We start from the raw sequence: 23,543 nt of genomic DNA on the forward strand, positions 1-23,543 counted from the left end.
AACGTCTACAAAAAGCTAACTAGAGTGTAAATTTTATTTTACTGATATTTTGTCTCTTGAAGTATATGCCCAGATCTTAAGTGTGCAGTTCAATGAGGTTTGACAAATGCTACCTTGTAACCGCATACTAATCGAAATAACATTCCAGTCCACTCAGAAAATTTCCTCGTGGTTTTTCCCAGTCTCATCATTCTCGTGACTTGCTGTCCCTGGCCAGAGACAAATACAGTTCTGTTATTTCTGCGGTATAGATCAGTTTGGGGTTTGGCTTCTTTTGCCAAATATTGTATTTTTGAGATTCCTTCTGTGTATTAATGTTTCACTGCTTATTATCATGGGATAGTTTGCATCAGTATCCAAGGCCTGCTGTAACAAAGTACCACAAAGCTAGGTGATTTAAAACAAAAGAAATTTGTTCTCTTGGGGTCTGGAGACTAGAAGTCCAACATCAAGGGGTCAGCAGGGCCCTCTGCTCTCTGAAGATGGTAGGGAAGAGCCTGTTCCATGTCTTTCTCCTAGTTTCTGGTGTTCCCAGCAGTCCTTGCTGTTCATTGGCTTGTCGACAGTACATGCCATTCTGCCTCTGTGGTCACATAGCCTGTTCTCTGCGTTGTTGTCCATGTTCCTTCTCTTTTTCTTATAAAGACACTAGCTATATCGGATAAGGGCTTCCCTGGGGCTTAGACGGTAAAGAATTTACCTGCAATGCAGGAGATGCAGGTTTGATCCCTGGGTTGAGAAGATCCCCTGGAGAAGGGAATTGCTCCCCACTCCGGTATAATTGCTTGGAGAATCCCATGGACAGAGGGGCCTGGCAGGCTACAGCCCACGGGGTCGCAAAGAGTTGATGGAGCAACTAGAGAGAGATATCGGATAAAGGACCCACTCTACTCCAGTATGACCTCATTTCAGCTCAGATCCTCATTACACTTCAAAGACTCTATTTCCAAAGAAGTTTACATTCACCCGAATTGGTGGTTAGAACTTCCATGTATCTTCCAGGGACTCAGTTCAACCCATAATGGCAATATTCCATTGTATGAATATGCCACAATTTGTCTGTCCATTTAACTCTTAGTGAACTTGTGGGTTGTTAACAGCTTTGGCCATTATGAATAAGGCTGCTGTGAACAGTTTTGTGGAAGTCTTTTGGTGGAGATGTATTATTTCTCTTGGATGTATACATTTTTCATAGAATATGTGTAATTATGTACATAAGAAACTGCCACTCTTTTTCCAATGTAGCTGTACCGTTTCACATTCCACCCTTCAGTGTCTGACAAGTCTAGTTGCTTCAGTCCTTGAACATTTTGATGCTTTAAGACTTGTTGACATGAATGGTTCTAGCGACATGTGGAGGTATCTCACTGTGGTTGTAATTACATTTCACTAATGATGTCAAACACTTTTTCTAGTGCTTATTCTCCTCCATTCCTATATCTGGCTTTTGTAAAATCTTTTAACTATTTTAAAAAATTATCTTTCTATTATTGCCTTCTATGAATTCATCATATATTCATCTTTTGTTAAATGTATGTATTGCAAATACTTTCTCACCATCTGTGGCTTGCCTATTCATATTCTTAGTGGGGTCTTTTAATTTTTGTTTATTTATTTTTTATTGGCAGAAGCAATTTTATTTCTGCTTATACTTTGGTTTCTCTTAATATCATATACATCTTTCACCTTTTGTTTTTTGAAAGTGCAGGTATTGATTGATTGGTTTTTGGTTGCCCTGGATCATCATTGCTGCGCATAGGCTTTCTCTAGTTTCCGTAACTGGGGGCTCTTTTCTTGTTGCAGCAGCTTCTCTTGCAACAGAGCATAGGCTCTGGGGTGCATGTTCTCGGTGGTTCTGGCTCCTGGGCTCTGGAGCACAGGCTCAGTAGTTGTGGAGCGTGGGCTTAGTTACTTCACAGCTTGTGGGATCGTCCCAGATTATGGATCAAACCTGTGTCCCCTGCATTGGCAGGTGGATTCTTAACCACGGGATCACCAGGAAAGTCCTGGTGGGATCTTGTAAATGGGTGTCTCTCTTTTGTTCTCGCTCCTCTCTCATTTTTCTATTGTTTGCTCCTTGTGCAAAGTACAATTGGTTTTTGTAACCTGACCTTATATTTCATTATCTTTCTAAATTCACTTACCAGTAGTTGTCTACTACTAAATGTCTTGCTGCTGCGTTGCTTCAGTTGTGTCCGACTCTGTGCGACCCCATAGACGGCAGCCCACCAGACTTCCCGTCCTTGGGATTCTCCAGGCGAGAACACTGGAGTGGGTTGCCATTTCCTTCTCCAATGCATGAAAGTGAAAAGTGAAAGTGAAGTCGCTCAGTCTTGTCCGACTGTAGCCACCCCATGGACTGCAGCCTATCAGGCTCCTCCGTCCATGGGATTTTCTAGGCAAAAGTACTGGAGTGGGGTGCCATTGCCTACTCCTACTAAATGTCTTAGGATTTTCTAAATAAACAAAGAGATTTTGGGGGGAATAGAGACGGTTTTACTCTTTCCTTTCTGACTTCTATGTTTTTATTTTTTTAATCTTGCCTTATCATTCTGGTAAGGCCTCCATATAAGTTGAATGAAAGTAAGTAATGACAGTTTATATCCTTGCTGTGATCCCGGTTTTGCAGGGGAAGGGTTCAATATTCACCGCAAAAAATGGTTGTAACTGTTAACTTTTTATAGATGTTCTTCATCAATAGCCTTCTATTCCCATTGTATTAGTTTCTGGTATACAACATAATGATTAGATATTTGAATACATATACAGTTGTGAAACAGTCACCAAAGTAAGTGTAGTTAATATCCATTGTCACACATTGTTACAAAATTGTTTTTCTTGTGGTAAGAACTTTCAAGGTCCTACTCTCCTAACAATTTTCAAATACGCAATAGAATGTTATTAAATAAAGTAACCATGCTGTGCGTTACATCCTCATGACTTACTTATTTTCTAACTGGAGTGTGTACCTTTTGACCACCGTTACCCATCTTGCCCACCCCGACCCCTTGCCTCTGCTAAGCACACGTCTATTCTCCGTATTTATGTACTTGGGCTTTTTACTTCATTTTGTTCTTAAACTCCACATGTAATGAGATCATCTGGTGTTTGGTGTTTGTCTTTCTCAGTCTCACTTACTTCACTTGGCATAATGTCCTCAGGGTCCAGGATGGTCTTATTAATATTGTTTACTGATATTTCTTATTCACTGATGTGTACAGACTTACAGATATACACATCATCCAATCCCAGAATATTCTCACCTTCTTTTGGCAACTTCGTTTTACAGAAGGAGAACTTGAAGCAGAGTGGTTGCAAGATGTCGGTTTATCAACCCTGATCTCGGGTGATGAGGAGGAAGATGGCAAAGCCTTGCTCTCTACTTTGACTCGAACCCAGGCAGCTGCAGTGAAGAAGAGATACAATACTTACACACAAACCTTGAGGAAAAAGAACAAGCAGTCTGTCAGGGATGTCAGAGACATCTTCGGAACCAGCGAATCTCCTGTAAGTAATGGACAGGGCTCGAAAGGTATGATTAGGGGAGCAGAGGAGAATATGGAAAAAATATCAGGAAAGTTCATAGTCATCCTCTAGCTTTAAAAGAGAAAACTGAAGCAGATAGCACCATGCAAGATTTTATAAACTTAAGTGACTATTTTTTATTCCCCATGCAGCAGGTTCCCTGCACACAAAATTTATTCCCTTTTGAAGCTGGAGGATAACTTCTTTGGTAATGGAGCACATCTTTGTGGATGGGTTCCAGGGAGCCTTTACTTAAATCTGAGTGCTGCCTGGAAGCTCTGTGGACAGGCAACACACTCCTGAAGAAGTGGGCCCAAGTCTCATGAGCATGTCTGGGTGGTTTGCTTTAACTGGGGGTGGGAATGGGAGAGTGGTTAGGGTACCCTTTATGTTCAAAGAAATTAAAATGGTAAAAAGTGAGATACAGCATTAATCAAGTGAGCCAGAGAATGATTCAAAAAACATCAGGGGAGCCTCACATGTTTTCTGAGCCATGGCTGGTTGAAATTCCACCTCACCCTTGGCAGTTCCTGGGCCACAGTTTTACTTGCAAGGCTGTGAGTCACGTCTTCCTATTTCTGCAGTCGTTTCAGTGCTAGCTCTGATCTACTTCATTCATCCATTTATTGCATCATTGATGCAAGAGATAATTAATGGATACGTCCTCTGCAATTCTTTTTTTAAAAAATATTTCTTTGTTACTTATTTTTGGCTCTGTTGGGTCTGAGTCACAGCATGTAACTCTGAGTTGCAGTGCATGGCCTTCTTCTCTAGCTGAGGCGCACGGGGCTCAGTAGTTGCGGCTCATGGGCTTAATTACCCCATAGTATGTGGGATTTTAGTTTCCCACCCAGGGATCGAACCCACCTTCCCTGCTTTGGAAGGTGGATTCTTAACCCCTGGACCACTAGGGAAGTCCCTCTGTGCAGTTTTTATATCACGTTCTATGCAGAAGGATTCATGGACCTAAGATTCATATATAGGAAAAGGGAACTTTATATTCCGCTGCAGGCACAGATAAAGTTGACTAAGGCCAGTTAGTTAATCACTTTGATTTAGGTTTCTTTTCTGCTTAATTGTGATCTCAATAATGACATAAATTAAAACATCAAGGATATTGGGTCAGTTTAGTTCAGTTCAGTCGCTCAGTCATGTCCGACTCTTGGAGACCCCATGAATCACAGCACACCAGGCCTCCCTGTTCATCACCAATTCCCAGAGTTCACTCAAACTCATGTGCATCGCGTCGGCGATGCCATCCAGCCATCTCATCCTCTGTCATACCCTTCTCCTCCTGCCCTAAATCCCTCCCAGCATCATGGTCTTTTCCAGTGAGAGATCCCTAGTCTTTACCATTCTGTTGTTTTCCTCTATTTGTTTGCATTGATCGCTGAGGAAGGCTTTCTTATCTCTCCTTGCTATTCTTTGGAACTCTGCATTCAGATGCTTATATCTTTCCTTTTCTCCTTTGGTTTTCACTTCTCTTCTTTTCACAGCTATTTGTAAGGCATCCTCAGACAGCCATTTTGCTTTTTTGCATTTCTTGCCATCTCCTGTTTGAGCACTTCCAATTTGCCTTGATTCATGGACCTAACATTCCAGGTTCCTATGTAATATTGCTCTTTACAGCATCAAACCTTGCTTCTATCACCAGTCACATCCTCAATTGGGTATTGTTTTTGCTTTGGCTCCATCCTTTCATTCTTTCTGGAGTTATCTCTCCAGTGATCTTCAGTAGCATATTGGGCACCTACTGACCTGGGGAGTTCCCCTTTCAGTATCCTATCATTTTGCCTTTTCATACTGTTCATGGGGTTCTCAAGGCAAGAATACTGAAGTGGTTTGCCATTCCTTTCTCCAGTGGACCACATTCTGTCAGACCTCTCCACCATGACCCGCCCGTCTTGGGTGGCACCACAGTTATGGCTTAGTTTCACTGAGTTAGACAAGGCTGTGGTCTGTGTGATTAGATTTACTAGTTTTTCTGTGATTATGGTTTCAGTGTGTCTGCCCTCTGATGCCCTCTCGCAACACCTACCGTCTTACTTGGGTTTCTCTTACCTTGGACGTGGGGTATCTCTTCAGGGCTGCTCCAGCAAAGCTCAGCTGCTGCTCCTTACCTTGGACGAGGGGTATCTCCTCACCGCCGCCCCTCCTGACCTTGAACGTGGAGTAGTGGAGTAGCTCCTCTCTGTCCTCCGCACAGCCACCCTCTCTGTCCTCCGCGCAGCCACCGCTCCTTGGACGTGGGGTTGCTCCTCTCAGCTGCCGCCCCTGACCTTGAGTGAGGGGTAGCTCCTCTTGGACATGCTTCTGCGCAGTCCGTCACAGCTGGCGCACTTCTGCGCGGATATTGGATAGCTGACGTAAATGAAAACAGTCTCTAATTTGAGTTACTTTAGGTTGTGTGTCAGTCAGGTCTTCTCTTAGATACATTAACCAGAGTCGGGTGTTGCCAGAGCAGCTCACGTCTACAGTTAAGCCTTGCCTGTGTGTTTACAACATCCCAGAAGAATCCTGGCCTCTAGACCTGTCTTTGTTGTTGTTGTTGAGTCTCTCAGTCACGTCCAACTCTTTGCAACCCCATAGACTGCAGCACGCCAGGCTTCCCTGTCCTTCACTATCTCCTGGAGTTTGTTCAAACTTATGTCCATTGAGTTGTTGAGGCCATCCAACCATTTCATCTTCTGTCATCCCTTTTTGCTCTGGCCGTCAATCTTTCCCAGCATCAGGGTCTTTTCCAATGAGTTAGCTCTTCGAATCAGGTGGCCAAAGTATTGGAGCTTCAGGATCAGTCCTTCCAATGAATATTCAGGGTTGATTTCCTTTAGGATTGAATGGTTTGATCTCCTTGCGGTCCAAGGGAACCTCAAGAATCTTCTCCAGCACCACAGTTGGAAAGCATCAGTTCTTTGGCACTCAGCCTTCTTTATCCAACTCTTAGAACGGTCTAAAGTAGTGGAAACGACCCATTTCTGTGCTCTCCAGTGTGATAGCCCCAGCCACATGTGGCATCAGCACTTGAAACGTAGCTAGTTGTAAGTAAGGAATGAAAATTTTAACTGTTTAATCATAATTGATTTAAACCTAAATTGTCACATATGGCTTATAGCCAGTATATTGATCACAGTTCTAGAATCTTCTGCCATGTATAATGAGTTATAGCATTCTGAGTTCTGTTCTGTTTGAACTTTCAGCCTGGTTGAAACCTGTGTCTTCCTAGAAGGTGAGATTGTCCTCAGCTGGAACTGGGTACAGGCAATGCCTACAACTTGAGGCCAGGCTCCATACACACAAGTCCTGGACTAGATGCCTATCAAAGGAAAGGTTTGCCCTTCGGGTTTAAATTTCCAGCGTCATTTTCCAATTATCGCCCAGATCATCTTGAGCGAGTACTAAGAACTTGGCCTACATGCATTCTTTCCCCATTTCTGTTTCTGGCTACTTCAGACTAAGATTTTTTGTTTTCCCTTGCTGTTGTTGTTCAGTCGTGTCTGACTGTTTGTGACCCCATGGACTACAGCACGCCAGGCTCCCCTGTCCTTCACCATCTCCCAGAGTTTGCTCCAGTTCATGTCCCTTGAGTTGGTTGTGGTATCTGACCATCTCATCTTCTGCTGCCCCCTTCTCCTTTTGCCTTCAGCCTTTCCCAGCATCAGGGTCTTTTCCAGTGAGTTGGCTGTTCGCATCAGGTGGCCAAAGTATTGGAGTTTCAGCATCAGTCCTTCCAGTGAATATTCAGGGTTGATTTCCTTGAGGATTGACTGGTTCGATCATGCAGTCCAAGGGACTCTCAAGAGTCTTCTGCAGCATCGGAGTTCAAAAGCACCAATTCGTCTTCCCTGGCAAACTGCAAAATATAGAAGTGTCTGTAGCTTCTCTTGAATCCCCCAGCTACTCAAGAAAAATGCATAACTAGCCTTTCTAGGTTTCCTAAAACTTTTCACTATAGCCACATAGAAACAGTGCTTCTCCTTTCACTTGGACCCTGAAGGAAAGTATAATGTGGGCACTTTCCCACTGGGGCTTAAGTGTTATGAACAGTCTTATTTTTCCACAGCATGTAAGTGCAGTAAACTGTTCAATATTTAACTCCAGCAAAGGCAGAGAGATGACTACATTCCTGGTGGGTCAGGGGAGTGGCCTGGGGCCTTCCTCCTGTGCACTTCCCTCGTCTCTCCACCCAGTCTTACTGCTGGAGGTCCAGCTTTAGAGACGATGGGGAGTGAGGCAGGCCGAGTGGTCGCAGGTGGAAGAAGATGGTCAGTCTGTCACCACGGGGACAGTTAAGTTGAATCCTGAATACATTTAGCTGCTGCTTGTTCTTCTCCTAAACAGCTGTTGTCTTCTGAATTAGGTGATGCCTTCCTGCTCATTAAATTTTCATCCTGGAGATGTGCTTTTTCTCGATCAGCATTGACCTTCCACACATTTTTCTCTTGTACCTTTTTTTTAGGCCCAAGTTTTTCTCTACCCTTATCAAACCATTCTTGCTTGCTTTTTATCTTCCGGGAACATCCAGCAATTTCTGTTCTGCTAATGGAAAAGTTTCGTGGTTTCTAGATCTACTCGTTGAGAAAAGTATCTCTGACATGTTGAGTAATTTGCAAGAGCAGGAGAATATGTCATCTTGATCCAAGTTTCTTATGTCAGTTTCTCAGTAGTATGTGTTTCTTCCAAAAAATGTGGTTTTTTTTCCTTATTATAAAAGTAATACACAGTCTTTAATGGAAATTTAGAATATATGGACAAACAAGGAAAAACAGGAGTATTTCTATGGGCCCAAATAAAATTTTGTGATTTAATTGACTAGTCAATAAATATAATTTTCAGTGAAATTCTATTCTAAAAGACTATTTAAGCCTTGTTTTAGTAGAACTCTTATATACTAAATCACAGATACAAAGTCAGCCTTTGGATATATAGTGCAAGATCTCAAATCCATTTCATCATGAGCCCAAACAGAATTTTTCTAATATTCAGAAGCTGTGAATCAGATATTACGTCCAGTAATACATTTCACTGAGCAAAATAGTCAACTGAATCTATTTTCAATTTCATAATTGATAAACAGTTAAAAGTGGGACTAACTCACAATTAACTGTATAAATATAGGCATAGAGTCCTTTTTTAAAAACAAACATGATTATATCACATATATATGCTTGACTGCATGGCACAGAAAACCCAAGAGTTATACAAGTACAAATGAGGAAACTGAAAGGTGTTCCTTAGCTTTAGCATAGATCCAGCTTCCTTCCGTCTTGTATTGTGTCTTTCATGAATGGCCTTCATCCTTCTGCTTACCGAGGGGGCAGGGCCACTCCTGACAACCACATCCCTGTTCCTGGCAGCTCCGGGTACTTGTACCTCCTGACTGTCTCTGACTTCAATTTCCCAGAAATCTTACTTGGTAGAATTCCAGTTACCTCTCATGGTCTGGAAACATTATATCATCACTCTTAGCTACTAGAGAGCCTGGGAAATTAATACTTTCTAATTGTACACAAACATTCCTGAAAAAAAAAAAAGACCCTATTAAGGAAGACAGGCAACTGGGTTTGGGGCCGGCGGTTGATTTACAGTGTCTTCCGCAGAGACCAGTGTCTGTCGCTGCACCTGGTGTGTGGTGAGGTCCCACATGCAGTGCTGGGTGCACAGGCAGTCGTATCTGGGTGTCTCACCATGTCTGGATGAACGTGCACACTATTTGCATAATGCGTGATTAAATGCACAGTGACCCCTGGGAGAACATGCCTGAGTAAAAATGCACTCTGTTTTTCTCAATAGCCAGATGAGTTTTGCTGTGTCCCAGCTCCTCTTCTGGATGTGAGCCCGGATGAAGAAAGGATGCCAACGGTCCCTTGCAGAAATGGTCAGCTGGTAAGACAAAGAAAGGGGTGCTCCCCTGCAGAAATGGTCAGCTGGTAAGACAGAGAGGGGTGCGAGTGCCCTGAGGTGAGGAGAAGTGGTTACTTCAAGGCAACCTGGAAAATTTTAAGGGAAAAAAAAAAAAAACTTGTAACAAGGAAGAAAAAAGGGTCTCAGACTCAGGAATGAATAATTAAATAGTTAAACTCACAAACAACGACGTGGCCTCCTTGTACCTACAGTGAGAAAAACAACCACAGCTGCGGCTGCCGGGAGTCAGGACTGGGGGAGGCCGTCAGCTGAGCCATTGTTCTCTCTGCTGAGTGCACAGTGGAAAATTTCAGGCTACCTTCCTTGAATCCTTCAGAATTAATTTAATTCTCACCATAAGAAATATTTTGACATTTCAGTTATTTTCTAAATGTAAATCTGTCATGGGGACACGGCACTGCAGCCTCTGGAATGTGTCACAGTAAGTGGGAAAAACACACAGTCTTGCACAGGAGGTAAATGCGCTTCACTAGAGCCCACCTCGCCCAGGTTAGTAGAGAGTTTCAGAGTGCTGATTGGAGTTCAGAACTGCCACTGAGGCTATTTTAGCAAAAGGGAAGACTCTCAAGCTGTGGTCTGTACCTCCTGATGTGAGGCTGGATCCTCTTACTGAGCACACCCTTCACCCTGAGAAGGACATGGGTTACTGACATCTGTCTCCACGTGGCCTCCTGGCAGCAAAAATCTACAGGGAGAGACTTGCTTCTCTGATGCTTCTATGTCTCCTTCTCCTTAGCCCTTTATTTTCCTCCCCAGCAAAGGGAGAGGGGTTCGGTGTCGGTCGAGGAGTGGCACGTGTACCATTCTTGATCTGATGAAGATGATGGTGACGATGATGTTTAGATTCTCTGCAGTTTCCTTTGCCCTTACGCGTGTCTTATGTAGGGCACGCTGTCCGCACTTTACAGACCAGCCCCTTGTCCCTTCCAGATTATCTCCATTTTCCCTTATCTTCTGTTCATTTCTTGCATTAAATTCACAAAGCTTTTAAGTTGTCTCTCACATTCCCGTGTCTGTTTGTCCATTTGTTCTGTATGGTAGCAGATTCTGTCCACATCATCCTGTGGAAACCTATTTATAATTTTTGTAAAGAGTGGTTATAATTGGGTCCCTGTTGATTTTTAAACTCAGCAATCATCCTCTTAATTCATAAGAACTCCTGCTTTTTGCACTGATTTACCCTTTCTTGTTATAGGTAGTCCTGACTGATGATTGAAGTAATCTCTCAAATCTCTCTGAGACTGTTACATCATCATAAGCCTTTTTCTCTGCCCTCGATTCTCTCTTTCTCCCAGAAAGTTTATCATTATCTGTATACTTTCTTTTTTCCCCAAAATGTTGGTTTTTCTCCGTGGCTAACTTTTTTATAGTGTTGATTTTTCTCCAGTGACTGATGATCCTTGGCGATTGGCTGGATTGCCTACTTAGTGACTTTCAGGACATGTCTTTGCTGTATGCTTTCTCTACCATTATATAGATGTTTTCCCAAAGAACTCTTTATTGACTAAGAGGGCTGACTTTGGGTCCTTTGTAAGTCAGTAAGGTGTGTGAACAGTCTGTGAAGGGACGTTATTTTAACAGCATACATGGATGAGTCTGTGCATGTGTGTATGTGTAGACGTGTAAGCATACACAAATACATGCATGCACACACCTTCAGTGTCAAAGGGAAAGTAACAGATGACATCATTCCCAGATAAAATTCATGTTTTCCTTTTACTTTCCCACACATATCTTTCATGAAGGTCCAGAGTGACCTGATCTTGAGGTCTGTCATGGTCCCAACGCTCGGCATCCAGAAGGCTTTCCTCGGGTTTATGCCTGGCTTCTGTCTGCTGTTCAGTGTAAACGGGGCTGTCGGGAGGTCTTTGGCCCCTTCACTGAGGAAACACCTCACACTGAATTTTCCTAGCTGTCACCCTGGAGCCTCTTGTCCTGTGTAATTATCAGTCTAAGTTTGGTTGTTCATTTGTCTGTTTTTTGTGGATTTGCCCTTTCCTTGCCAGCAGTGTTGTCTTATGCTCTTCTTGGGCTGAGAATTTCTCTATGATTATGAAGCAAATTATTTTTTACTTTCCAGGAATTTCTAACAATTGTTCATCTGTTAGGAGAGTACTTTGTTGGTTTTCAGTGCCCTTTGGAGCTGTTCTTATAAAAATACGCCCTTTCTCTATTGGGAGTGGTTCACTCTGTTTTCCATGCTGACCTAAGTTTTCTTGTACCGCTTTTTAGCATTGTTTCCACTTCCAAAGAGACGTGTATTCTTCACGTGAATAGCATACATACACACGGGGGAAAAGTTAGAAAATATGGAAAAAGAAGTTTCTAAGGGCTTATGTGAAAGTTTATTTCATTAATACCCAGCATGTTTAATTTTGCAAAGCATTGTTTTAATCATGGATAGAATATTTGCATCTTATTTTGGGAAATTTGCCGTTATATCACAAATGCTGCTAAAAAATCTTAGGGCATATACACAAAGCCTACAGAGCAGTGCATTACAGTCGGAATAGTCTCAAATACATTTGCTGCATAGTTGCATAGTTAAAAATCAGAGCCTTTCCAAATCTCAGAGAATGGGAATGAAATATTTGGCTCAGTCATGTGTGTTCGTGAGATAATCGGTCTAATGTTTTTCTAGTTTCATAATTGAAAGAGCACTGAATGCTCTTGCTTTTGATTTGTAAATCATTCCAAAATATAGTCATAAAGTCTGACTTTTAAGTAGCATAGTTTTATCAGTAAGCTTCCTGACTTAGACAATTAGAGGTTTGTTTTCCTTACAAAATAAGGACTCTGAGGCTGGTATGACTAATACCTCTCTCATGGACCTACCAGTTTTTTAATCTTTCCATTGTGCTCCATGCAGGCTAATATTTAATGCTGAGGGAATTCTGGGCATCACATGTGTCATGTCCACGTCCTGGAAGAAGCATCAGTCAGCTTGATTCCGTCCACGTCAGCAAGAGAACACTAGCCTTCCCAGCTGTTCCTCCCTAGTAGCATTTTAACCAAAATCACACTGGACCAAACCATCACAGGATCACACTTAGTCCTCATAGACAGACACACAGCATCCTACAGCAAGGTCGTGATATTCGTATGTTAGAGGAGAAAAGAAAAGCGAGTTTTGGCAGGCAGGTAGTGATGTCTGCTTTTGAGACTCATTTCTGTCCCAGTGCACGACACTTACGAGGATCAGCATCCTTTAGGAAGAACTGGTGAATGCTCTTACCGTTACATTTGAGTCCTTAACTCTGCATCTCCACAGGGCTGTGCCTTTAAACCGATTCTAGTGTAATGTGTAATTGAGTAAACCATCACACTGGGAAAGATGTGCATGCGTGCTAAGTCACTTCAGTCGTGTCCACCTCTTTGCGACCCTATGGACTGTAGCCCTCCGGGCTCCTCTGTCCATGGGGATTCTCTGGGCAAGAATACTGGAGTGGGTTGCCATGCCTTCCTCCAGCGGATCTTCTCAACCCAGGGATCGAACCCACCTCTGTTAAGTCTCCTCCATTGGCAGGCAGCTTCTTTATCACTTGCCCCACCTGGGAAGCCCTTATTGGGAAAGACATGCCTGGATAAAAGTGACTTCACTTCTCTCCTTAGCCAGGTGATACCTGTGACAGCCATGCTAGCGAGCTGGATGGCGCCCGAGAGGGGAAAGCGCTGCCAGGAATCATCAAAGCCAGTGGCCCCTTGGTAAGTGATGGGGAGGACGGGGTGGGGATGAGACGGCAGCCAGTCCTTCAAGACAACCGCACGAAACCTCACCACAGGGCGGCATAATTAAGGTAGCTGGACAAGCACAGCTGTCAGCATGCTGGTCTGCCTTTATTCGGAGGAAGCCATTCAGCATGAAGTGAACCAAGTTTAATAGTTATAGCCACAAATAACTACATGCTCTATTAAAACAGACACAAAACCAAACAACCAGTGACGGTAGGCATTTCTTTATGATGGATTTAGTCCCTTTACATTTTTCTCTTATTTTAAAATATTCTCCTATGAGTGTTGGTTCCACTGGGTCCCAGGTCCACTGGATACGGATGTCAAGTCATGGGACAGCAGCACGTGTTTCCACCCTGCACCTTACTTCTGAGTGCAATCTTCACCCCAGGCATCCAGGGCTCCCTTCCCTCCCTCACCACCTGCATTTCCCCAGAGCCACTCCCCACCCCCGACACTCCACTCCCCACTTACCTGGAGCAGACATCAGGCAAGCCCTGGGAGAAGGATCCAGCATCTGTCAGTTTATAGACAAGGAAGGTTGCTTTATTCATGGTTTAGCCAGACAGAGCCTTCTCTCACATCTGTTTTTATGTGCAGTTCTATCCTGAGCTATCTTTTCTCTCCCTTGGTGAAATGTATATACGTCATCTTTTCTTTACTGTTTCCATCCTCATATTCCTTAGGGGAGGGAATGCTGAATCCCAGAAGGTTCCCTCCTCCCTGCTGAGACAGTATTGGTGGTGTGACTTTTTTTTTTCAGTTATGTTTGTTGATGCTACTAGGTTTTAAGAAAGAAAGGTTTGGTCATCTGAAGAGTCCATATAATATTTTATGATTTTGTTAATGTCCAACGTGTTGGTTTTGCAATAAACTACCTACAATAAAGGAATTGTCTATTATAATATATGTAACTGCCTATTGTCTATTATTATATGAGGTTGAGTCTTGACTCTAAATCATAAATGCCACTAAATCTAGGCCTTTACAAAAGATTTATTTACAAAAAGGCTTAAAACCCAATCTACAATCCTCACAAACTACAAATCATTCGTATAGATAAGAGAAAACATTTTCCTTATGTGTAGTTGACATAAATGAATTAGTCATTTGAGGTGTTAGTTAATTCAGAAGGCAAAGTAGTCAGTCTGGTTATTTCCAGTGCCTTAAGTAACAATCAAATAGCTACATTTGCTATTGATTTATAATTCACTGCAAAATACAATCATACCATCTGTTAAAAATGATCATTTACATCTGTGTTTGCTTTATAGAAAAGAAAATCTAAGAAACTTTGATTTAAACAAGTAGGAGTTTGTTTTAATCACAAGCGACTAACGGTGGGCAAATCAAGCTGGTGCAGCTACAGGACAGTGCAGTGCCAACCTTGGAGTGAGCTTCTGACTTTTTTCTTCCATGCTACCACCATAGCATGTGGATTTAGCAAACACGTATTAGATGGCTCTTGCTTTGCTTGCATTGAATTTCAGTATCCTAAATTTTCTCTCACATTACTTTCTTTTGCTCAGATTTCTTCATCTTTATGCTCCAGGTTAGTAATTTTTTTCTTGGTCATGATTCTGTTATCTTGTTTAGCTTCTCTTACTCCTTATAAATTTCAGCAAACATATTCTTATTTCCCAAGAACAACTTTTTTCTCTGTGATTTACCCATCATGGTAGCTGTAGGTTCTTGATTCATAGCAGCTATAGACCCTTGAAGATAATTATATTATTTGTAAGGAATGGGATTATTTCTGCCTGTTTTTTACTGTTATATATTTTTAAAACAAGTGCCTGCATTTTAGGTATATAATTCAGTTCATTTTGAGAAGTGTTTTTACCTGTGTAATCACAGCCAGTCAAAACAGAGAACATTCCAGTCACCCTAGATGTTTCTCTCAGACCTTTTTGCACCCACTGTCCTCTTTCTCCAGCAGAGGCCAACTCTGTTGGGATTAGTACACACTCTTGTGTCTGGCTTCTTGCACACAAAATAATTTTAAGATTCATCCACTTGTTGCATGCGTTAGAAATTTAGTCCCTTTATCACTAACAGTAATCCATTGTGTAGATATACTGCTGTTGGTGTATCTTTTCACCTGATGATGGACATTTGGATTAGTTACACTTTTGATCCATTATGAATAATGCCTCCATGAACATTGATTTGTAACAGTAGAAAGGATATGTACTCTTGTTTCTCTTTGCCAAACACACAACATAATTCAGGTTGTTGGCCAACAAGCCACCCTCAGCCCCATCACCCTTAACTCTTAAATTCAGCAAGGAATAATTCAATAAATCAAAAATAACTGAATTCTGTCTTTTGGAGAAAGCTTCTATAGGCAGAAACACCAGCAACATAAACTCATTTCTTAATTTTTTATTGGCGTACAGTTGCTTTACAAGGAACTAATATCTAAATGTGTATTTTAAGCAAGTTATCCTGAGAAAATAAATTGGAATAAATAGCTTTTTTACTAAAAAACTACATAAATGTGTATTTTAAAGCAAGGATGTTGTCAACTAAAGCTTGGGCCTTGTGGGTGAGCTTATACAGAAAATTAAGACGACTATGTAGATTTCTTTTCAGTATCTTCAGTATCAACTAAGAAACAGATGTTTCGTTTTTCCCAGTTATTTCCCAAATGTAAACATCTTGTGTGGAGAACATGCTAGTTTCTGGAATGTGTAGCAGTAAGTGACACAAGCAGCGGAGTCTTGCCCAAGCGAGAGGACCATCTGATGAGGGAAGCGCACGCCTCCAGGGGGCCCTGCGGTGGGGAGGGAGGGACAGCAAGTGTCCCCCGGTTTACAGTGCAGGGAGAGCTTCTCCCCAAGACTATGCGTCCTGGGTGTTTCTTCCTGTCCAGATCCCCAGCCCCTCCCTCACACTATCCCTGTCAGAATCCTGTCACAGCAGGAGGGTAGGAGGACCCACCAAAGGGAAACAGAGCAGAAGGTGTTCAACAAAGTAGAAGATGCCAGCACACTCGCAGGGGACCACAGCCCCTGGGTCCGTAAAGTTCTTTGCAGTCATTGTGCAAGTCTTTATTGATTTTTGACTGATTACTGTAGGAAATTGCTGTATGTTTCCTCTGCAGCTGTGTAGATTGATTTTTTTAAAAGGCCAAAATTGTTGATTGTGTGTTTTTGAGAGTGATTGGGGTGTACTTAACTTTAAAGGGGTAAAAGTGCATATAGTGTTCAGGTAGGTTAGTAAACACTCCCCAGATGCAAAACTAATGAAGGTCAAAGCTGATTTCATTTCTCCATCTCCCCTCCACGTCTTGTGTGGTCTTCCGAGTTGCCTCTCTCTTAGACCCCTCCTTCCTCAGTATCCATAAGGGATGGGTTCCAGGACCCCCTAGAATACCAAAATCCAATGGTGCTCAAATCCCTTATATAAAATGATGTGCTAGCATATGACCTATACGCACCTTCCCTAAACCATCTCTCAGATCAGATCAGTCGCTCAGTCGTGTCCGACTCTTTACGACCCCATGAATCGCAGCACGCCAGGCCTCCCTGTCCATCACCAACTCCCGGAATTCACTGAGACTCACATCCATCGAGTCAGTGATGCCATCCAGCCATCTCATCCTCTGTCGTCCCCTTCTCCTCCTGCCCCCAATCCCTCCCAGCATCAGAGTCTTTTCCAATGAGTCAACTCTTCGCATGAGGTGGCCAAAGTAGTGGAGTTTCAGCTTTAGCATCATTCCTTCCAAAGAAATCCCAGGGCTGATCTCCTTCAGAATGGACTGGTTGGATCTCTTTGCAGTCCAAGGGACTCTCAAGAGTCTTCTCCAACACCATCTCTAGATCACTTGTAATCCTTATTACAATGTACATGCTATATAAATGGTTACTGGCATGTGCAAAACTCAAGCTTTAGCTTTTGGGAGCTTTCTGGGTTTTTTTTTTTCAAATATTTCAGACGTTATCTATCCATCTGGATTAGATGAATCTGCCAATGGAAAACCTGTGGAGACAGAGGGCCAAGTGTACTCAAACCAGGAGCCCATCCACCCCAAAGCAGTTCATTTTATTTAGACTGAATTTGGGTTTTTGTCCTCAGATTATATTTAGGGGCTGTCTATATTTTAAGGAATGATTGACTGCTTCATCCCTGGTTTGTAAACAACTCTTGACTATCTGCCGGCAGCTCTTTCCTACCCTTTGTACATCATGTTGTTTTTATCTTCCCTGTCTGAAAAACTTTCTTTTATGCTGCTTTCAGTTAGAGGTTTTGTTTTACCAACCAGTTCTGTTTGCTTTTCATCTAGAAATGTCTATCAGCTCTGGAATTCTTTGCTGGTTTCCAATGCTGTTAAAAACCTGTTCCTTTAAATTTTTTTTCCATCATTTTTAGTAATTTGGGGTGACTTAAATTTCTTGCGCTAGTTCTTGTGTTCTATTTGTTCCTTTGAAGAAAAAAAAGAGCCCTTTGTTCATTTTTTAAAATAACACATACCATCCATAGAAAATTCAGAAAATATGGTCAATCAAGATGAGTGACAGTTTTTTAAAAGACAAAATATCATGTGTTTTCATAAGTATCAAGTATATTTGATTTTGCAATGAAAGAAAAGAATATTCATGTCTTAAATTTCAGTAACACCACTGTACATTAAAGCAAAAATCTTCGGAGTTCATAAATGAAAAAACATTTTGGTACTATTGCTACTGAATTCTAATCATTGCAAAAAAAAAGTCTCAGAATATAGTAAAACAATAATAGGATTAGACAAGTTTGTGTTTGGCTGCATGTAATAGGAAAGTAGGAGCTGCTTTGTTTCACGTGGAGATGATTACGAGGGATGCTCCAGGACTGACAGGGCAGCCACGTGATGCTCTCAGCACAGACCCAACCACATCTGGCCTCCAGCATCCTCTCTGGAGCCAGACACCTGCAGACCCTGTGAAGCCTGTGGCAGCTGACCCTCCTCTTTTCAGTCAGGAAACACTTACCTTTTCTGAAAACACTCTTGGTAAAATTACACTTAAATTACACCTCATTGCCCGCATTTGTCACATGGTCACTTTTAGCTGCAAAGAAGCCCGGAAATCAAATTCTTTGGTTTAACATCTAGCTCCCTGGAACAAAACTTAAGATATTGTTCAGGAAGACGGAATTTGTGGTAGATGATAGCAGGGTCTGCTGTAGGGGCCAGGGTCTGCCAGAAGGCCCGGCCTTCCGGTGGCTCACGGTGACGATCCCTGAGGGGCTGTTGCAGTTCCCCACCGCCCACCGCCCCCGCCCGCAGTCACAGCTTTGTGTATTGCCACATGTATCTACATACATACACCTGGTGGAATACACACAAACATGATAGAAAGCATTTGCCTAAATAAGAACTGTGCTCTCATTTCTCCATTTAGCCAGATGGTGCTTCTCTCAACAGTAGTACCCTGTCAGATGGGTCCCAGGATGAAGAATGGAGTTTTACTGTTCCCAGGAGTGGCTCCATGGTAAGTCATCACCTGCCCAGACAGTTGCGTGTCAGGGAAAAATTGCAGGTTCAAGGCAATAAGAAGCAATTTCTGCAAACAGATGAAATGAACTTCAGCTAGCATTGTAAGGAAACCACAGCTGCCAGTGGACCCACCAACGTGGAATGATTAGGAAGAAGGCAAATCAAAATACTGGGGAATGACTAGATCTCATTTTGAAAGAGGACTCCATGAATTAATGCCAATGTGATGTTCTTTACGAGGATCAAACATGGAGGAATTTGTTATTCTTTGATGTAAATATATAATCTGTAAAAACTGTTAGGTATAGTTTTATGCCAAGGCCTAGCATTATTGTAGCCATAATGCTTTGATTAATTTTTCAGTAGGTAGAGTCTGAGGGTTATATTCCTTTCAATCGACCATCTTGTATGAATTTGATAATGTATATTTGTTCTAGCAAAACATCCAGTTCAGTATATGTTGGTGTGTGTGTGTGTACATAAATATATAGTTATATATAATATATTTATTTATTTAGGTGCATAATTTTAGCATTTTCTGTCTTGGTATGGCTATTCTTTTTCTTCCTAAGATTTATGTCTTTTTATGTCAATCAGAATGTAAATACTTGCCTGTGTGGGCAATATTTTTTTTAAAGTCACTACCTTTAATTAAGCCTACTTTTTCTATTAATATAAATCATATTAATTTATTTAATCTTAATTATTTTTTTCATTCATTCTTGGGTCGACTTGGACAAGTTTTCCTAGTCTCTTAGATTATAGACCTATTTCATTTATTTTTAAACTTTCTTACTTGCATTTAAGGTTAAGAAGTAATCTGAGTGGCTATTCTCGTGGTTTTTGGAATTTATTACTCTCACTGTCTTTAATATTTAGTTTATAATTTCAGATGTGATTCAGTATTTAATCTGCGATGTCATCGAATTGCCTTTAAATTCACATTTGGATAGATGTTGTAGTTGTTGTTTTTTAATTTCAAAGCTGATTGCATATTCGTCCATGAACGTGAGTTATTTAAGTTCATCTCTGGGGAATTTGGCACAAAGTGGTTACAAGAGGTGGATTTCTCCGTTCTGATCTCAGGTGCAGAAGAGGAATATGGTAGCCATGTTTTCTGTAATGACTCCAGCACAGACAGCTTTAGTATCTAGAATTACAAAATGTAGATTCACACCATGAGAAAATACCCAGCAACCAGTCAGGACAGTGAGGAACATATTAGTTGATAAATTTCTCCTTTAAGTAAGGAACATGAGAAATATTTGGTATGGTGATTCTTCAATGTGAAGGAAATATGCCATAGTCAAAGTCTAGTCTTAAGGGAACTCACATAGCTCAGTTGATAAAGAATTTGCCTGCAATGCAGGAGACCCGATTTTGATTCCTGGATGGGGAAAGATCCTCCTGGAGAAGAAAATAGCACCCCACTCCAGTAGTCTTGCCTGGAGAATCTCATGGACAGAGGAGCCCGGCAGGCCACAGCTCATGGGATCATAAGAGTTGGCCATGATTTAGCAACCAAACCATCAAGCAGATAGAGCTAACCTTCTACATCTTGGAATTTAAAATACTAATCCCTCAGCCTTGACTGTGATGTCCCAGTGTAGTAGGATTTGGGCAGCAGGGCGAGCCCTGATGGCTGCGTGTCTTTGCCTCTCTTAAACCAGCTGAGGCCCCAGTGGAAAAGTCTCATGGCTGGGATTGTAGGGAGATAGCAGGATCCATTATGGACAAGCCAGAGAAGTTTGTTTTAAGTGGGAGTGGCATATATGTTTGAAATACTTTAAAATCACTAGAAAGAAATTTTAAGATTCTAATACTAATATGTTTAATGAGTAAAGGGATGTTTTAAAACTATGAATGAAAAAAAAAAAAACATGAATACCAAGCACTGAGCCTTTCCCTTCAATGTATTTCAAAACTCCTGGTCCCTTTATTGGCAGTGAGATCTTCCTTTTCATTTTCACCAAGTCATTCTCCTGCTTTAATACATAAGAAAAGAATGCTCTTCTGTTTGTTTTGCTCTGCTGTGTTTTAACCCTTATGAGTCTGAGTCTAGGCACCTTTACCTGGCTTTAACTCCTGGCAAATCAGGATCTCCATTGATCCTCTCCTGAAGCCGAAATGCTTCAGATTTCCATACCTGGAATTTATAATTCCATGCCTGGCCTGAATGCTTTGCTCACCTCTCCACGTTTGTAAGTCCTTTTCATCATTCCTTGAGTTCCAGCACACGATCAACAACCTCTTCAAAGAGATCTTTTGGGCAGCACCTCCTTGCTTTCCATTACTCTCCAGTAAACACTTGTATTTTAGTGTAGAAATTCACTCTTAGCAGTGGACTGTGTTTTAATAATATTCCATAAATGTTACTCTCTTCTCATTATAAATAGCTGAAGAGCAAGGGTCACAATTTAAATTTCTTCTTCCCCCGGGAAAGTCCCAGAATCATTTACATTGCAAAGAGCGGGCCCTTGTTCAATACTGTAGGCTGGCTGGAGGCCATTTAAACCTAAGGAGCAGATGACACCTCCACTTTACAGATCATTAAATTGACATTTATTCGTTTAAGCTTCCCAAGCCCAGCACGAATGTCGATTTTTCGGGAGCATTCTATAGATGAGTTATTTCAAAGTTTAATGAAGTATTGCTCTGTAGGAAAACTTAAGGAAACCACTGAAAAGTGTTCCACATCGTTGTGGGGTAATCTTTATTCTGTGGTGTTAGTTTTTAGAGCCACCAAATATATACTTGGGCATCTGTGTTAAAATAATTGGGTATGCCTTCGCATTCTGTTTACATAATAAGATATGCCATCTCTTTGGCATAAAGTAGGGAGAAGAGAAACAAAGTTCAGCATTCGCGATTCCTTTGTGCAGTTTGTAGTGGTGGTGGTTTAGCCGCTAAGTCCTTTCTGACTCTCATGACTCCATGGACTGTAGCCCACCAGGATCCTCTGTCCATGGGATTTCCCAGGCAAGAACACTGGAGTGGGTTGCCATTTCCTTCTCCAGTTCACTTCATATTGCTGAATAAATATGAGAATAAAAGAAACAACACCAGGTTCTGGGGGAAAAAGAACAGACTTATGTATAAAGAGCGTATAAAGGATTCTTGATGGAGTAGCCAATTTTCACCGCCAACGTACTCATGGTTGATAACTTCCACATTAAAATTCATATTCGTAGAAATAGTGGAATTTGTGTAAAGTTTTTACTAGGACCCACCTCAAGGAGCCTGACGGGCTATATTCCTTGGGGTTGCAAGAGTCGGATACGACTTAGCAAGTAAACCGCCACCAGCATCCAATCTGAGTAGTAATGCCAAACTCTATGAAGAAAGATACCCAGCTTCCGATAACATTCCAGGGGAGTGCAGCAGTGTGGCAGGATCACAGTGAAGAAAATAGCAAATTAATTAAGAGAGGACACAACCAGAAAACATGCGGAACCCTTCGGTAGTCATTATCCCTCTGTGTTTTGTCGTGAAGAAGTTAACGTATTAGTGTCTTAACAGTAGCTGACCCTCATACAGTGGTCACTGTGCATCAGATGTTGTCCCCTGTGATTTATAGTCATTTAAAATTCATAAAAACTTGTTGAAATATGTTATTTTATCATCGTCATTTTACAGACCAGGGAGACTAATAGAGAGTTCTGTAACTTGAAGTCATGTGAAGTGGAAGAGCCAGGATTAGAATCCAGGCAGCCTGGCTCCCGCATCCCTTCTATTAACCATCTAGTTATGTCATGACTTAGGGTTTATGACCAAAATGTATGACCAGCTGCATCAAGAATAACAAGTACAGGGACTGCCTGGCAGTCCAGTAGTTGAGACTTTGTCTTCCAATGCAGGGAGTGCGGGTTCGATCCCTGATCAGGGAACTGAGATCCCATGTGCCTCTCAGTCAAAAAAATAAAAAATAAAAACATAAAAACAGAAGCAATGTTCTAACAAATTCAGTAAACACTTTAAAAATGGTCCACATCAAAAATTCTTTAAAAAGTCAGAATGATAACATAATCGTCAAACTATGTGATTGCAAGTTTTGTCATTTCTGCATGTTAGGAAACATACGCCAGTAAACACTTGAGGAGGCGTGGTCATTCTGACCTTGGCTTAGTTCTCTTGAGAAAACTGTGTGGGCTGTACAGGTCTGAACTGAGTGAGAAAACAGGAAAGCAGATGCCAGCCCTTCATGAAATCAAGACTTGCTTTTTGGTGAAGTAGTTCTAACGCACCGCCCAACATAAGTGAGGTTGAAGCGCAGGGTAGCCTGCATTCCTGGTGAACTGCTCTGTGTCCATCTTCCCTTGGTCCACAGTCCATCCTGGAGGCCATTCCAGACGTGCCAGTTCATTCCAACGGCGCGGCAGACCCTGGACGGTCGGCGCGGAATGCGGCAAGTGGTGAGTGACACAGCCTCCTCAGCCTGTGTGTCGTTTTGCTTTTGTGCCGACGCTCACTTCGGTGAGCAGTGGGTTTCTGAAGAAAGTGTACGTGTGTTTTTCTCCCCTTTCTGATTTCCGTCACCCTGGACCTCTGCTCCCTGTACCTCCAAACACCCCATCCTGTCACACCAGTAGTCACATTGCAAGCAGAATTGTTTCCACCTTGACGACCACTGTGTCATTTAGAAACTACTCACTCAGGCAGTGCCTTTGGTTTGGGGTCTCTTTTATAGGTAACCTGGATCTGCTGAACAGCATCAAGCAGGCCGGAAAGTAGACACCTTCTAAAAATCTCTAGTTATGCTCAAGTATGTGCAGCACCAGAGACACTTGTGATGTTTCCTTACAAAATAACAGGGTGAACTTTTAATGGGGCCTCCTCCACTTGAGAGCTGGGTGCTCTCCGTGGATTCAGAGTGGAATCTCAAATC

At 42.0% G+C, this 23,543-nt stretch overlaps 1 protein-coding gene across 2 annotated transcripts in view; it reads left to right on the forward strand.

Annotated features, from left to right (window-relative positions):
• The window catches only part of ARHGAP28 (Rho GTPase activating protein 28), a 139,140-nt gene that overhangs the window by 81,581 nt on the left and 34,016 nt on the right, over positions 1-23,543 (forward strand). For both annotated transcript variants that reach the window (XM_070362021.1, XM_070362022.1), the window contains exons 3-7: positions 3,290-3,507; positions 9,316-9,408; positions 13,060-13,152; positions 18,564-18,653; positions 22,986-23,070. In XM_070362021.1, the coding sequence (XP_070218122.1) occupies positions 3,290-3,507; positions 9,316-9,408; positions 13,060-13,152; positions 18,564-18,653; positions 22,986-23,070 (579 nt within the window). The remainder of the gene's footprint in view (positions 1-3,289; positions 3,508-9,315; positions 9,409-13,059; positions 13,153-18,563; positions 18,654-22,985; positions 23,071-23,543) is intronic.

Source organism: Bos mutus, chromosome 24 (assembly GCF_027580195.1).
Source record: "Bos mutus isolate GX-2022 chromosome 24, NWIPB_WYAK_1.1, whole genome shotgun sequence".
NCBI lineage: Eukaryota > Metazoa > Chordata > Mammalia > Artiodactyla > Bovidae > Bos > Bos mutus.